Source organism: Gossypium arboreum, chromosome 7 (assembly GCF_025698485.1).
Source record: "Gossypium arboreum isolate Shixiya-1 chromosome 7, ASM2569848v2, whole genome shotgun sequence".
NCBI classification, from domain to species: domain Eukaryota; kingdom Viridiplantae; phylum Streptophyta; class Magnoliopsida; order Malvales; family Malvaceae; genus Gossypium; species Gossypium arboreum.
The window spans coordinates 98952196-98970362 of record NC_069076.1 but is presented as its reverse complement, the minus strand read 5'-3'; the positions used below and the strand labels follow the sequence as shown (position 1 = coordinate 98970362).

The following is an 18167-nucleotide window of genomic DNA, read 5'->3' as shown; positions in this document are numbered from 1 at the left end:
ATTAGCTTAAATTAAGGATAATTGGGTAAAAGGATTAAATCGAATGAAGTGTGAAAGTTTAATTATAGAATAAAGAAAATTGAAAAGACTAAACAAGTAAATAAGCCAAAAGAGTGTCAAGTGTATGGCAAAAATAAAATACAAGTGTAATAAATATAATACACACATTTGTAATACATGTATGTATTTGCTTATTATTTAAGTAAATATTAATGTATTTTTATTATTAAATTGATATTATATGATAAATAAATAAAAATAAGACAAATGTGTGGTAATAATTGGGTATAAGTGTATTAATAAAATACATATACTTGTAATTATTGTATTGAAGTATTAATAGATATTTATTATTTATAAAAGGTATTTATTAATTAAATAATTATATTATAAGATTTTTATGTGAAAATAAATAAAAAGTTGATAGATGTATGGTATGTATAGTGACATGTGTAATATTAGTATATGTACATTTTAAAATACATGTATATTTACTTATTATATAAGTATATTATTAAGTTATTATTATTATTATTATTATTATTATATATGTATATATAAAACAAAACAAAGTAAAAAGAAAAGAAAAGAATAGAAAGAAACAGAGAAGAAACGAAACAGGGGAGAAAGAAGGAGAAAAAGAAAGGAAAGAAAGGAAAAAGGGGAAATAAGTTTAATAACTAATGTTGTCTCGGGAAATATCGGCTAAGCAAAGACAAGACAAAGACAACGAGAGTTAGCTTGGAAACTACAGTTTGTATTTCTATAAATTGAACTTAATAGTTAATTGTTATGTTAATATTTGAATTGCTTGAGAATGGAATGCTAAGGTAAGAATTATAATGTTTTATAATTTATTGAATTTGATTATTAATTGTTGTATCATGATTGATATGTGACAAGTAATTAAAGTATGAAATATTTGAATGTGTGATTATTGGAAAATGAATTAAAAGGTATGTTGTATTAAAATTGAATTACATGTGAATTGATAAAGAAATGTATTGAAATGAAGTGAAATTAAATTACGAATGAAATTGAAAATTTGAAAGTTCTTGAATACCCTATTAACAATTGTCGGGCTAGTCGGATATAATTGGCATGCCATAGGATTGGAAGTGTTCAGGATATTCGATTGTGTGTCGATGAGACACTATATGTGTCGACTCATCGTGGATCGTTCGCCCGGATTCGTTCAAGAGGTACTCTGACTTGATCATCCATTGTTATTATTTGATTTGTTCCGATGAGGTACTTTGTGTATCGCCATCATATCTTTATCTTTATCGTTTCCGCTTCAAACGATGAAACCTCATATATTATCCCCGGTGTGTGGGTTGGATCCGTGTATCCGTCCAGGTTCGAGTCATGTTAATAGGGGTAATGAAAAGTATTAAAGATTGTCTGCTACTAAATAATTGATTGTTACAGAATAAACGACTGATACTAAATAAATGAATATTACTGATTAACCGATTATTACTGTTGACTGACTGGTACTAAACGATAAAGATCAATTGGTTGTTACCAAAGAATATTGATTGTTATTGAAATGAGATAGTACAGAATATTGAATAAAAGGTGAATAATATTATTACTCAAATGAATTGTAAATAAAAGTACTGAAAAATTAATTGTTACTGAATAATTGACTATTACTGAATGTCTGAATGATACTGAACACAGGTTATTACTGAATAAATATGAAAAATCGACGGATAATGAACAAACATTGAAATTGTATACATTTCATCGAAAGTGATTAACAAGATCTTAGCATTATATTTCGAAAACAAATGATTGAACTATTAGGAGTAATAGATTGAATTCTCAAGGTTCATTGATATATGATTTATTATTGACTTAAGTATCGATTATAGAAATACCACCGAGTTCATACTCGATTATACGCTTTGTTTCCGTCATGCAGTTAGGTTAAAGACAGATTGTTGAATCACCATCATAAGCCGATCCCGAACTTAAAAAGGTAAAGCATGTTAATTATCGGTAATGACATGTACTTAGGATGTCTTCAGTGTGTTATATTGGATTGTGATTGTAATAGTGAAATAAGTAAATTGATAATTGATAATAATACATGATAAGTGTTTAAATTTAAGTATTAGATAATATATAAAATACGTTTGGATTGGTTTAATATTGGTATTTGTATTGGTTGTGGATTGAAATTTACAGGATTGGTAAATTTTTAAAATACAAGGTTCATTTTGAGTTCACATAGTTTATCACACAGGCGTGTGCCTTGGTTGCCACGGCCGTGTCATAAAGTCAGTTTAGTACACGGGCAGGCCACACAGACGTGTGTCATGGCCGTGTTTAAAAGTCAGTGTTGTACACGGGTTGAAGACAAGGGCGTGTCCCATGCTGCACGGGCATGTTAAATTAGCCACACTGGCGTGTGGTACTGTTCAAAAGAAGAAAATTTAAAATTTCACGAAAAATTTACTAAGCTTTAGGATCGAATCCTGATTTGTTTTAATTACACTTGTAAAGTACTGTGGACCCATTAAAGTTATATTTAGATGGATAATATTGCATTTATATTTGTTTATGTGCAAATATACTGTAATGACTGGTAATACTCTGTAATCCTGTTCCGGTAACGGGACGGGGTTAAAGGTGTTACATTTATATGTATAAAACCAACCAAAATTAAACTTATAACCTCATTTACAATCAAACCACAAAAATAATTATTATTTAGACACTCTAGGTTCATGCTAACACAAATGATAAACATCACCACATTTGAATTTGGGATCGTTGTTGGATGCTGAATCGGAGATCAAATTTAAGTACCTAACTTGCGCACGAAAAACAAAACCGTACACTGAGTAAAACTCAGTGGTATTTCTATAATCCAAACACTTAAAGACAAAATAATATAATAAGCACAATTAAGTATTAAGCACATGAATATTTAAAATTCACATTTATTTATACAATAGCATTAACCATTCAATATTCAATTCATAATTATATCATTCATACCATACTCAATTCTCATTATTTTCCATAAAATAACTTCTCACAATATGATACACATTTCACTTAAATAACAATAATCCTCATTCCATGTCCAATTCATGAATACACAATTCATGTGTCTCAATCTATATTTCAATTCACAGTCCCATTTTCATTTCACATATAATATCATCCAACATCGATCATAGTGTCATTTCATTTAATTACCCCTATTAACATGACTCAGACTCAGACGAATACACAGATCCAACCAAAACACACCAGTTTGGCATCCAGTGCCTCATCGGATAATTCAAAGTAATAATTTGACACCTAGTGTCTCATCTGCTAAACCGAAGTAAATTGACACCCAGTGCCTCATCGAATTAATCTGAAATAATAATTTGACACCCAATGTCTCATCGATTTAAGTTCGAAGAAATCCTTAAACTCTTCTAATCCTATGGCATGTCATCTATACTCGACTCAACCCGATACAATTAATAGGGTTTAATTTCACTTTCCAAATACAACCAAAATTCAATTATTATATTTGCACACATAGATATATTCATTTCAATTCAATAACCAATATATATATATCACTTCAATCCATTCAATCAACTTTAATTCAATTCAATTTAATGTCAAAATACCAAATACTCACCTCAACCACTTACCATAAGCATTAAATCAAAATATAATAATTAATAACTAGATTCAGATTATAGAAATACAAACCACAATTCCGAGCTATTCCTCGTTTTATCTTTCCCCTTTTTAGTCGAGGATTCCGGTACAACGTTAGCTACGGAATTAAAACAATTAAAATTCATCAATACAATACAATTCAATTTCATATTGCATATTTCAATTTTTCCTCAACATTTTTCTAAATTCCAATTTAGTCCCTAAATCGAGACTAATTTTATTTCTTCACAATCAATTCTATATCTTCATTCAATTTCCACTTTAAACTAGATTTAACTTTCTAATTTCACTAAATCCTTAAATTTCAATTTTTTCACAATTTAATCCCTATTACTCAAAATTTACAATTTATTCTACAATTTAATCCATTTTCATTTTTAACTTAAAAATCTACCAATTTAGTCCCTAATACTCTAATTGTTCAACATAGACAACATTTAAAAACTCAATCATTTCTAAAATTTTGACATAGGTCGGGTAGTATTTAATACCGGGATTTCAAAAACATAAAAACTACAAAAAAAAGACTAAATTGACTAACCAATTAAACTTTGAACAATTAAAACCCTAAATTTCTCCTTTCTCCTTCTTTCTTTTTTTTTTTCTTTCTGTTTCGTTTCACTTTGTTTCTTTTTCTATTTCTTTTATTTTGTTTTATTGTACATTAATTTATTATTATATAATATAATATATATACTTAATACTTAAAGGTTTTTATTTTATAATATATATAATAAATTCACAAATATCTTACTTAGCCTCAATTAATGTCAATGGCACACAATTGCTTCTTTAGTCCCTTTAATTTTTTTAATCTATAATTCAACTTTCACTTTATATGCAATTTAGTCATTATACCTAATTACTTTTAATTCAAGTAAATTCACTTAACCAAATCTTAATTAACTACACAACTAGCTTTGTAAATATTTATTAAAAATATTTACGAGTTCGATTTATGGGAACAGAGTCCCGAGAATGCATTTTTTAAATTTGGTCCTTTTTAATTAATTAACTATCGAAACATTAAAATTTATTAACGAAACTTTAAAACCACCTTAATGACACTCCGTATATATTTATAAAAATATTTACGGCTCAGTTTATAAAAACAAGGTCCCGATGCCTCATTTTCTAAAATCACTTGACCTTAATAAATCACTTATATAACATAAATTATCAAATCAAAAATATTTTTTAAAAATCACATTTGACTCGTAAATATTAAATAAAAATATTTACGAACTTACTCGTCGGATTTGATGGCCCCAAAACCACTGTTTCCTACATCACTAAAAAATGAGTTGTTATAGATAGTACTTGATGATGGTGTTCTCCACTGTTGGAAATTTAAAAGCTTATTATGTTAATTAAGTTTGATTAATTTAATTAATTTAGGTTAATTAATGACTAGTAAAAGTATAAAAGACCTATGATAGTGGGATATTCCATCTTCTTCCTCTCTTTTTTAACCGGCCAAACATAAAAACCTAAAGAAAAACCATTTTTGAAGCTCAAACATTCGACCATCTAATAGGTAAGAAAATTAAAGTCTTTTTCTTTAAATTTTTATGTTTTTGAAGCCATGGGTGCTTGATTTAGCTAGCCCATGTACCAATTTGTAAATCTATTAAAGTTTTTTAAAGTTGTCGTTATTGATTTCTTGAATAATTAGGCTTGAAATTGATAGATTTTAAGTTTAGATTATAAAAAAGGATTAGATTGTAAAGTTTAATTGTTAGTTTTGTACATAGGGACCAAAGTGAATAAAATTTAAAATTATTATGAAATTTTGGTATAAATAGAAAGTAAAGGGTCCCTAATGAATGTATGTGAAGTCAAATTTTAAACCAATGCTAAAAGTTGAAAGTTATGGCTATTTCGAATTCAGGGACTAAAATGAAAAAAATGTAAAACTTTAAGGGTATAAAAATAAAATTATATAGGTTCATTCATGGCATATCATAATATGAAAATTTTTAGAATTGATGGTTTGTATAAAATAATTATTTAGAGTAAGAACCAGATCAAAGCGAAGTTAATTGAGGAAAAGCTAAAATTAATGATTAGTCCCTAAAGAATTAACTTGTTTGGTTTTTTTATCAGGTAAGTTCATATGATATCTATTTACTTAGGTTTTTATTTATGTTTGATTATGGATTAATTAATTGTGAATTGATATGAAAGGCTAGAATTAGACTAAATTGAACACGCTTATATGTGTAAAGATGCTCGTGTGAACTTAGTAAAAGTTGGGATACGATTGACATGCCAATGGGATCTTGTTCACACTTGTACGGGATTTATTACAAATGTTATCGAGGCCCAGCATTCGTTGCGGATTTTCAAGTATATGTGGCACAGATTTAACTCAAACGAGTAACTTGATGTGTCGCTATAAAGGTTTAGCTTGGACGGGTAACCTGATATGTATATATATTCAACTCAGATGAACAATTGGTGTATTGTAGATACCTGTGTATCCAAGTTTGTTTACTAGGGTTCATCGGGCAATACAATTTATATGAAAATGAGAAATTGAATGGGATGGAATGAACTTGATATCAAATGGAAAAATATTGAATGAGTTGAGTATGAAAAATTGATTGGAGTAATGCCTTTGACATGTATGTGATTGTATTATCTATTGATTGAATGTGTTTTTGAGATTAGTTACCTAAAGTGACACGAATTGACATGTTAAGTAACTGTGGTATCAAATGGTTTTGATTATAAGTCAATGCTTACAATGTTGGTGTTTTTGATTGCCATGTCTAGCCAATTCTTATGTCAAGCTAAAGTAACTTACAAATGCTAGGTAAAAATAAGGTAATCTTTGTATAATACGTGTGAACTTACTAAGCATCCTATATGCTTACCTTATTTGTTTTCCCTTTCTTTGCAGAACTCGTCAAGTCGGATTGTCTTAAAGTTCACACTATCACCGAATCGATAGTTATGCGATCATTTTGAGTATAGGGTTGTGGTATGTATATAAGTGTCTTGGTGTATTGATTTTGAATGTTGGTCTTAGCATGTGATTTATTTAATGCATGATTTGACAATTTGTTGATGCTTTTAGAATGGAGAAACATGAACCTAATTAAACTTGGTATGTTGGAGTTGGTAGATTGAGATAAGTAAAATAGCTAAGTTGATGCCAGGTTGAAATGGTATGTTTGATGTTCATGCTTAAGGCCTATAAGCCTTTGATATGTATAATGTACACGTGTATGTAATTAAAATGAAATGGAATGTTTTAATATGGTATTGTATAAGTAAAGACTGGTATTTAAATGACTTAGCTGGTATGTTTTAATGACATTGAATTGTTTAAATCTAATTGATGAATAAGTATTGAATGTCTTGATAATAGGTTGGATTTGAATGTTTGAACTTGTTTGGTATGTGTTGGTATGTTTTGAATCAAGTAGTAGTGAATAATAGATGAACATATTGAAAGGTTTTGTTGGAAACTTTGGTTTAGGTATCAAATTGTACATTTTTTTCCAAAAACAAGAGCCATGTTTTGATGACCAACCTCTCTCATTGCAACGTCGGCTGACAATAAGTGATGACGTGACATCAAATGACATGAAATTGTGATATGGCTTATTGTGTTGGCAATGTCACGATGTGGAAGTGATGAAGTCGCAACGCCGATCTTAAATTTTGAAAACTTTGCAATTTGGTCTTATTTCATATTCAGATTTACAAAAGAGCTTTCGTAAGCTTGTATAAGACCTGAAAATGGTATTTAACATAAATTGAATATGATTGATGTTTAATCGCATGTGTGAATGATTAATTATTGTGTATTTGAATGTAGTTGCTTCGACAACAATTGATGCTTAATTGCATGTGTGAATGATTAATTGTTGTGTATTTGAATGTAGTTTCTTATAGTTCGGACTCGACAATTGGGTCGGGCGAGGGATGTTATAATTTTTTTGAATTTAATAATTCAAATTCAGTTGTTAATGCCTTAAATTTTTCTGGTAAATTTGTTTATGTGACATTTTGAATTAAAAAAATATTTACTTAGTAGTCATGTAACAAAATAAAAATGGCATTACAATGGAATTAAATTTAACAAATAATCGTAATAGTGTCAATAACTCTTAAAAGTTACATCATCATTTTAATCAAAATAAAATATTTGAACTAATCAATGATAAATAAATAAATAAATTACAAACAAACAAACAAATGTACCAATTTATGTTAAAAGTTTGAAGTATAAAGATTGAATCTTAAATTTGATCGTAGCACAATGATCAAAATTGAAATTTCACCATTATTATATAATAAAAAATTTAACTGGAGCATAGGAACTAAATTGAAATTTCACCATTTTCCACAAAAGAAGACTGGTTGATACAATATATCTTTGGTGTCACAAATTAATTGGGTACTAACTTAGTCATGTTAATTGGGTGTATTTGATAAAACATTGACAATTTCCATTTTTTGAAAATGAAAATTTTCAACATTTAATTTATATATATGTTTAATAACCATAATAAATTTTAGTTAATTCAATTTTTTAGCAAAAAAAAAGAATAAAATAAGTATGTAGATAGCTACTTATCACTTAATGTTGAAAAATTAGTTGATTTTAATTTTTAAAAATAAAATAGAAATAATTTTTTGTTAAAAATGAAATGTTCAAATTATTATATTTAATTTTATCAAAATAATATAAAATAATATATTAATAATATTAATTTATGAAATAAATAATTTTAAAAATTATAATTTATTATTCACAAACAATATAATTATATTCAACATTTAATTTTTATTAACATAACAAACAGTTTTATAATGTAAATTCTTTATACTAAAGAACTTATTTTTTAATTTATCAAACAATACCTAATATAACTTAAGTGTTACAAGTTGACCAAAGATTAACTGAGTTAAAAAAGAAAAACTAATATAAAAAAAGAGTATAGATAAAGTTGTACTTCAATTTGATTCTTAAAAATTTAGCTAATATAGATGAAATGGATAAAGAGCTTGAAGAGGTCTAATAAGACCTAAAAATTAATAGGTGATTGTGAAATATGTGGCAACTTATTTTTCTTTATTATCAATTTGTTTAATCTATATTATAGAATGTTATTAGAAATCATGTGAGTATCAATGAATTTAAAGAAAAATTCAGAGTGTTGATTGGTTTTTAGTAAACTTGATGAAGACATGCATCCCCATGTTAAACTCACATCCTTTGTATTATGTTTTTGGTTCATACTTATTTTATTGTTAAGTTGTAAAGATTATATCTAGAAGTGAAATCAAGTTGAGTTGAGTTGAATTCAAGTGAGTCGAGTTGAATTCAAATATTTTCAAGCTCGAGCTTGAATTCAACTCAAAATTCAGAGTTTGACACTCGACTCAAACTTGACCGAACATCTATTTTTAAGCTCAAGTTCTGCTTGAGCTATAGTCAAACTACTTGAGCTCGATTAAACTTGTTTACCAATTTTTGTATTGGATAATTAAACTTAGGTTTAATAATATATATTAAAGGTAAAAACATTAAACATGATTTTATAATATAAAAATAAGAAAAGTTCAATAAGGCTTACGAGCCATTCAAATTGAATATTACTAAACTCGACAACTAGCTCGAGCTTGGCTCAATAATTATCGAATTTAATTTAATTTTTTTTTAATTAAACTCGAGTAACTTACAAGTATTAGTGTCCCATTTACAATCCAAAGTACAACAAAATTCTATAATGATTTAATATGTATATCGAGAATAGAGTTATTGGCATAGTTTGTTTAGTATTAGAAATTAACATGTCTTTGTGAGCTACAAAGGGGTCAGAGACCTTAAATTATGTTTAAGTGAGTAGCAAGTCATTAGAATGGTTTTCTTGTATAACAAGCTACCTTTAGAAGGGCAACTTGGGTTGTACAGCATCCTGTATCGGTACCCAAAACAAGGGTACCTACACTTACTAAATTAGCAGCCAAATAGAGATTCTAGACAGGTTGGGAATTGATACCTAGTACCCAAATACCAATAACTTTAGTCAAAGGATCAAGACCTGAACTGTGGACGTCGATACCTCACAAGTCAGTAACCAAATAAGAGAAAAATAAGAGAACATGGTACCAGCACCCAAGCTTAGGGTATCAATACTTTCAAGCCGAGGGTATTAATACCTCATACATGTTTTGAAAAAAAAATAATGTGTTTAAAATGGTCAAACTCAAATTTACAAGTACAGTTTTAGCTCACTTGATTTAACAGTAACCGGAATAGTTCTGATTGTAATAATTGACAATAAAATCAAAAGAATTATCGAGTAGCATTGTTTAACTGAGATTATAGGCAGATCAAGTTAAAGGTGTTACAAATATTGTGTCAGATGTTGAATTCCTCAAGATAAACAACCGATAATGATTCCAAATCTATGATTTGTAGATAAAAGCTAAGACAATGTCTGTTACAAGTTAGTGCAACTTACTCTCAGTCAAGTCCTTTATTCTAGGAGTCAAAAGTTAGTTCCTTGATTTGTACAAATAAAGAGTACCTAAGTTACGCTCCATTTAGTTGAGATATTTTAGGAGACTTTTTAGTTTAAATAGACCATTATTCTTGGTTAATTTATTGCATTGTTCTTTTTGTTTCCTTGTACTCTCTTAATTGATTGAGCAATAAAATTCATTATTCTCTCCATTTTTTAGGGTCTATATTTCTGTCATTTGATATCCGAGCCAAGTTGGTCACCAAGTGTTTTTTTTTTATTACTCAGCTAAGATGAATGGTGGGAGTACTTCTTCGGGTATTACTGTAGAAAAGCTTGTTGGTAACAATTATAATTACTGAAGGTTGTGTATGGAGGCTTTTCTACAGGGGCAAGATTTGTGGGATTTGTTTGAAGGTGATGACACAACAATCCCAACAGATACTCCACAAAATACTGATTTACGACGGAAGTGGAAGATCAAGTGCGGCAAAGCTTTATTTGCTTTGCGGACATCGATCAACAAGAAATACATAGATCATGTTTGTGATTTGAAGTCACCGAAACAAGTGTGGAAGACTCTTAAACAGCTGTTTACTAAGAAAAATACAGCGAGATTGCAATTTCTTGAGAATGAATTAGCCTTGGTAACTCAAGGTAATCTTTCTATTGAAGAATATTTTTTGAAAGTTAAAAATTTGTGTTCTGAAATTTCAGAACTAGACGTAGAGGAGCCAGTGAGTGATGCACGATTGCGTCGCTATCTTATTCTTGGAGTGCAAAAAGACCTTATGCCGTTTGTCTCTTCAATATAAAGGTGGGCAAATCAACCTTCAATTTTTGAGTTAGAGAATTTGCTCTCTAATCAAGAAGCTTTGATAAAGCAAATGACAAACGTTAAGCTCTCTTCCAAGTCAGAGGATGTGTTATTCGTCAAGGATCAAATGAGGAAAATTTTATACTCGAAGTCTTCCTCAGGTGACAGAAACCAGTCCAGAAGCGAGAAGCAGCCCAAAAGACCTTTCAAATCTTGCTACAGATGTGGAAAACTTGGACATATCAAACGAGATTGTCGAGTGAAAGTGGCGTGTGATCGATGTGGGAAACCAGGTTATATTAAGGCTAATTGTCGAGTCAAAATGCAAGAGGAAGCAGCAAATGTTGTACTTGACAACAATGAGTTTCAACAATCAAATTGGAAGCAATGTTTAACTATTGAAGTATTTGATTAGCCAACAAATGTGACTTCTCTTGTGCACCAATATGATGCATCAGTTGATGCTCATGCTTTTATCAACTATGACGAAGAGTGGATTGTTGATTCCGGTTGCTCTCTTCATGCTACCGGAATGATACTCTTTTATTGGATGTTCGTCCACATCACATGAAAAAGGTTATAGTAACCGCTGATAATACACTACATCCTGGGACGAAAGGAGGTGATTTGAATGATGGAGGTGTTTTTCTCAATGATGTTTATCATGTTCCTGCACTGCAGCAAAATTGACTTTTAGCGGCGTTTTTTAAGGTCTTTAGTGGCGCTTTTACAAGCGCCACAAAAAACGCCGCTATAAATGGCGCCACTAAAGTTTGCGGCGTTTATTTGAAAAAACGCCGCTAAGATCACGACATTTAGCGGCGCTTTCCCACAAACGCCGCTAAAGATCACAACCTTTAGCGGCGCTTTTTCCACAAACACCGCTAAAGATCACGACCTTTAGCGACGCTTTTCTCAAAAACGCCGCTAAAAATCATGAAATTCAAAAAGAATATATTACAAAATATTATAAAAGTCATGAAAAATATAAAAATTTAAAATTCATTATCAAATTAAATTTTCTATTAAAATTTTAACTTCAAAACTAAATACAAAAATTAATGAATTTAAATTTAGAATTTAAAATAATAAATTAATAACACAATTAAAATCCAAAAGTATATGCAAAATAAAAATAATTAATAATAAATTTTCTTCTTTCAACTCAAATAAAAATAAAATGTTGAAACAAAACAATTAAATAAAAAATTAGAATAATTAGTTGACACGAGATAATTATTAAGTATATGCAAATATGCAAGTAGACGATTACAAAATAGGGTGTAGCTTTTGATCAACTAATTAGTTGATCCTACTGCAGGTTCTATCTATAATCTGCTTAACAAACATACAAACATAAGACACTCTAATACTTTTTTGCACATAAAATATCTAAAAATCACACCTGAATTCGGATTCATAGCACATAAGGTGTCAACTACATGTTATCATCCTTATTCGCTGCTGCAATGCCTCCCACAAGCATTCGTAGAGGTAGGAGCTAGTCATTATGTGCCTCCTACAAATTGTTCTTGGACCGCAAAGTGTAGTTGGTTTTTCCTGTTCCATTTGCCACCAGTCAAAACATAAAAGAGCTATTGCCACACAAAAGTAATCATCAAAACGATATCCAGAAAAACAATATACAGTTAAATTATGAGAATGCAAAAATACAAAACGATACCGCTGTGAGTATATCCATGTAAGCTTTCTGTGTTTTGTTTTTGTTTCATAGAACCCTTTGAAAACTTCTACACACTTGACCTGAAACAATGATGTTAAATATAAATAAAGTTCTAAACATACACTTGACTTGAAATGCTTAAATACTACTTTGCACCCATTTTGTTAGTTTAAGAAAAATATTCCACCCCCTCAATAAATTGCTATCCAAGAAGAACCTTCATGACTTAGTTTAGCAAAGAAAAAAAAAACCAATAAACGTATCCACCATAGTTACTCAGGACAAAATGTTATAAGTTACTCCATTTTAAAATCTGCAAGAATGAAAACTAATTTAAAATGATATACGGTGCTATTATTTGAGGAGACAAATTCTGACTATTAATCAGGACAAAATGTTTTTCAAATTAAAAAATATATATATTACAACTATAAATTGCAGTACAAATAATACATAATTAACCATCCAAATTTAATTTGGAATCAATTTAGATTAGAAATTAAAAAAAAGTAACCAAACTCGAAAAATGGCTCAAAACTCATTCGAATTTTGAAACTTGCATTAATTAAAAAATAGCAAATGATGTAATTTGCCAACTTTTGAAGATAAATATCATAAAAATTCAAAGTGTGAATGTAAGAAGATTCTTTGAGAGCAACCTTAATGGTTTAGATAACACCAAGACATTAATAGTTATTGTAATAAAAAACTTAAAAACAATAATCCACTTGATGATGTAAATTAATTAATTATTATGAATCTTCTTTTTAAGTATATAACCATTGAACTGTGGTGCTAACATGCTGACAACATTTATTTATTTATTCCAAACACTTCTTTGTTTCTTCCAAACACAATGAAATGCATAGAAAGTGAAATCATGAGCATGGTTTTAAAATAGATAAGAGTATTTTTAGAGAACACTCCATGGAGAAAAAAAAAAAGAGTGCATAGCCTTATCAAAGAGATAAGCCTTTCCATGCCCGTAGTGGAAAGACTGAAACACAAGTTAAGGATGGGGTTAGTACGACTCTATGATGCTGAACAACACAAGATATAATTCAGACAACAATGAGAAGCATGGCCATGATGAAGAGAAAGATCAGACAGAAAATGCGCTTGGTAACACAAGTGGCTTTGCTCCTAGACTATGCAAGAAGCCCTCTATGAACATTGGAACCAGTCACTGCATCTACAATAACATTGATGATAATAGTCCCGAAAAAAATAGGGGTAGGTGGTTTTTCAATATATGATACTGATGTAAAACTAAACATGATAGGCTGACATAACCTACTTATTTTACTCTTCCTTATGTCTCAACTCTTAAATTCCAACTTCACAAATATCAAACAATATCTTAGGCTTAGACAAAAAATAACCTCCAATTGAACCAGCCATTGTCTATTAAAGAACTGATACATAATCAAAAGAAACAGGAAGCTATGACTTATATTTTTCTCACCTTGGACTGTAACTCCTAGCAACAAATCTACCTACGCCAGGTGTTATGCGTACTAATCTGCCAAATGTAAGAAAGATATAAAGAATCCTAGACCGCTACCAAGTTTCAATGTTACACAAAGGAGATAAGCTAAAGGATGGATATAAAGAATCCAAATTTCTTTATTTGATGCTTATGTTCATTCAACCATTTCTCAGTTATGCAGGACCTCAACCTCTAGAATATGACTAATTTAGTTCACTTACTCTTAATCCTACTACTATTTCAGAAATAGCAAGCCCAAAGCATACTGAAATCAACATAAAAGCTGGAAGCTTGTCTTCTACATCAAAATTTTCACCTTTTCTACAAAGCACACCGCACCTATGAGCAGTTATACGAGTAAACTAAAGGTGCATAATTTTTAACATAATCATTAAGTTAATGAGATACGTTATGAGACAAAAAAGTAAAAACAATTTACAAAAAACATTCTTCTAAGAAAGGAAAGATCAACTTCGACTAGTAAGATCTACAATAAAATACATTTCCAATGAAAATCACTTCATATATAAATAATAGTATAAAATTTTGATTCATGAGGCCAATAAAAGAATACTTTAATGCTATGTTTCTTTTAGCTTAAACATTAATGAGAAAAGGCTACAACTATATACAAAAATAAAATGAAAACTTCAGTAACTCAACATGAACCTATCAACCTTAGATCTAAACATAAATCCCATAGATATAATCGATTAAAAAGCAAGAATTAAAAGAGCAAAAAATAAAGATTAACTTACCGCCTTGCGAAGCTTCTTAATTAGAGCCATGGGCTTTCTCTTCAAACCCCTCTGGAACCTACAATCACATAACAAAAAAGAAACAATAAAAAAATAAAACCCATTTCATATTTTTTTATTTAAAAATGAGTGGGAAAATGTTAGCAAAAAATGAATATTGTGTTATTACCTTCTGCGAGCTCGAGCAGGGAAGAGCTTGACAAGCTCATCAGTGGACATATCAAGGAGAGCATCCAAATCGACACCTCGGAAGCTAAACTTCTTGAATGTTCTCTTCTTGGGCACACCGGCCGCCGCAACCTCCGTCTCTACATCCGCCTATAAAAAGTTACCGGTAAATACATTACACAGTAGGCCAAAAAAAATAAAAAGAGAAAAGAAATAATACTAAGAAAGAAAAAGAAGAAGAAAAGGAGTAGCTATGGTGGGTGAATTTAGTGCAGTGAAATGAAAAGGAAAAAGGAAATTTGGGGGCAAATTTTGAGAGTAGAAAGGAAAAAGAAATTTGGGGGATTTGGTTAACGAGCGGGTAACCAAAAAATAACTTTTGGGAGTCAGTGGTGTTTTGCGTTTTTTTATAAAAAATAATGGCCTTTTGCGGCGTTTTCTAAAAAAACGCCGGTAATTCATGAATTTTATTATTTTTTAATTTAACTTTTTTCATTTTTAACATATATTTTTTATTTTTTCTTTCAAAATTTTTATGTTGAGATTATCATTTTTTGAATTTTTTCATTTTGAATATTAAGTTTTTAACTGAAATATGGACTAAAATTTTAAATTTTAAATATTAAAATTTTAAGTTTTTATTTTGATTTAATCATAGACATTTTAAAAATAAATACATCAATATATTTTATATTGAATAAATATAAATATTTATGTATGCAATATAAATATAAAGTAGTGTTATATCAATAATTGTGTTAATAATTTACAAGAACTAGATCAAATTAAAATTCATATATACAATTACATCCCGATCCCTATATTTATCCCTAAACACTAAAAATTAAACCCTAAACTATACACCTAAACTATAAACCCTAAACTATAATGATAATTAATTCAATATTTTAAAATTAATATTAACATTATTAATATAATTCTTGATATAGCATCATTTTATATTTATATATTGCAAACACAAATAACTATATCGCCTTTTTAACATATTTTATTTGAGACATTCTATTTAATCTAAATATATTTAAACAAAAAAAAACAGATAAAAATACACTCTATTATTTATACAAAGTTACATAACTTTAATAAAACAATTTCTCTATTGGAACACTCTAGTTATAATGTCCACTCAGAAGATATTTCTATGTTATATAAACTTGGAAATTATACCTAGTTCAACAAATGCTGATTAATATTTAAGCTTGCCACAATCAAAATCACCCTTTCTTAATAGCATCCTAGGTAAGAATCTGGAAAGGAAATTATCTCTTAAGAAGTTAATAATTGTCCCATTGTAAACTTCAACCCTAACCTTAATTTAAACCCTAAATCATAATCCCTAAACCCATAATTCATCATAAACCTTCAAATACTAGCTAACTCCTAAACCTTAAACCCTAAACTGTATATCTTAAACCATAGTTAACTCATAAACCTGTTTAAACCCCAAACCATATATCTTAAACCATAAACCTTAAACTATAATGATAATTAATTCAATATTTTAAATTCAATACTATATCTTTTACGATTATATAAGAAAATATTTAATATATTGTATAACCATAAATTTTAATAATTATTGTTTTAGGGGTTATAGATTAGTGTTTATGATTTTTTTGGGTTTAGGGGTTATATAACTTTTAGCGGCGTTTTACTAAAAGCGCCGCTAATGCTCTGGTTTTTTAGTGGCGTTTTACCAAAAACGCCGCTAATGCTCTGGTCTTTAGCGGCGTTTTACCAAAAGCGCCGCCCTGGTCTTTAGCGGCGTTTTACCTAAAGCGCCGCTGATGCCCTGGTCTTTAGCAGCGTTTTACCAAAAGCGCCGCTAATGCTCAGTTTTTAGCTGCGTTTTTTACTAAAACGCCGCTGTTGCTCTATTTTTAGCGGCGTTTCTATTGCTTTGTATTTTAAAATTTTTGCGGCGTTTTATCAAAAAACGCCGCTAAAGCCCTATTTTCCTGTAGTGCTGGCTTAAAGAAAAACCTTGCTTCTGTCTCGTAAATAACAGATTCAGGAAGGTATGTTCTTTTTGGCCCCAATGATGTTAAAAATCTTTCAAATATAAAACATATTGCCACTGATGTTTTATTTTGTCGAAGAAGGAAATAATCTTCATATGTTCTATCTGCGAGTGATGAATATGTTAAAAAGGCTAGTCATAATACAAGCTCAACGCTTTGGCATTCTCGTTTGGGTTTCGTGGGTTTTCAATTGCTGCAGAAGATATAAAAAAAAATCAACTTCTTGATGGTGTTCCTGTGTTTAAAGACATTTATTATGATGAGATTTGTCCAGGATGTCAATAGGGAAAATCTCACCGCCTTCCTTTCTCCAGTTCAAAGAGTAAAGCATCAACAGCGTTACAATTGGTTCACTTCGATCTTTTGGGACCAATGAGAACACCAAGTTACACTGGTCTTCATTATGTTATGGTGATCGTAGATGATTTCTCTCGTTTCAGTTGGGTATATTTTCTGAAACACAAGAGTGAGGTTTTTTCTAAATTTGTTCAGTTCAAGCATGAAGTAAAAAAAAAGTTTGGGCCGAAAATCAAGGGCTTACGCACGGATAATGGGGGGGGAATTTCTGTCAGATGAATTTATGGATTACTGTAGAGAGCATGCAATTCAACGTCAAATGACTTGTCTGGACACTCCACAACAAAATGGGGTTGTTGAGCGCAAGTTAGCTCATCTTACAGCAATTTGCTTATGTTGGTTACATGCAAAGAACCTTCCGAAAGAACTATGGGCAGCAGCCTTTCAACAGCTTATCATGTTATAAATCGATTACCTCCATGGCCAGGGACAGAACCATCACCTTTTGAGCGTTTGTACCATCGTAAACCCAATGTGAGTTACTTTCGTATTTTTGGGTCTATTTATTATGTTCATGTATTAAAACACAATCGAACTAAGCTTGACCCAAAGGCCAAGAAATGCATTTTTGTTGGCTATGATGCCTATAGGAAAGGCTGGAGATGTATGGATCCGGGGACAAAGAAGGTCATCATTTCTCGCGATGTGGTGTTCGACGAAGTCTCTTG

The 18167-nt window shown here is 29.9% G+C and overlaps 1 protein-coding gene across 1 annotated transcript; it reads right to left on the bottom strand.

The window, feature by feature from the left end:
- Window positions 1-12198: 12198 nt before the first annotated feature.
- LOC108476079 (40S ribosomal protein S15) lies at window positions 12199-17920 on the bottom strand. The gene is made up of 5 exons (XM_017778154.2): window positions 17915-17920; window positions 15102-15250; window positions 14933-14990; window positions 12686-12765; window positions 12199-12561 (listed from the first exon to the last, which is right to left on the bottom strand). The coding sequence occupies exons 1-5, from the start codon at window positions 17918-17920 to the stop codon at window positions 12510-12512; spliced, it is 345 nt and encodes a 114-aa protein (XP_017633643.1). The 3' UTR covers window positions 12199-12509.
- Between the last annotated feature and the right edge of the window lie 247 nt (window positions 17921-18167).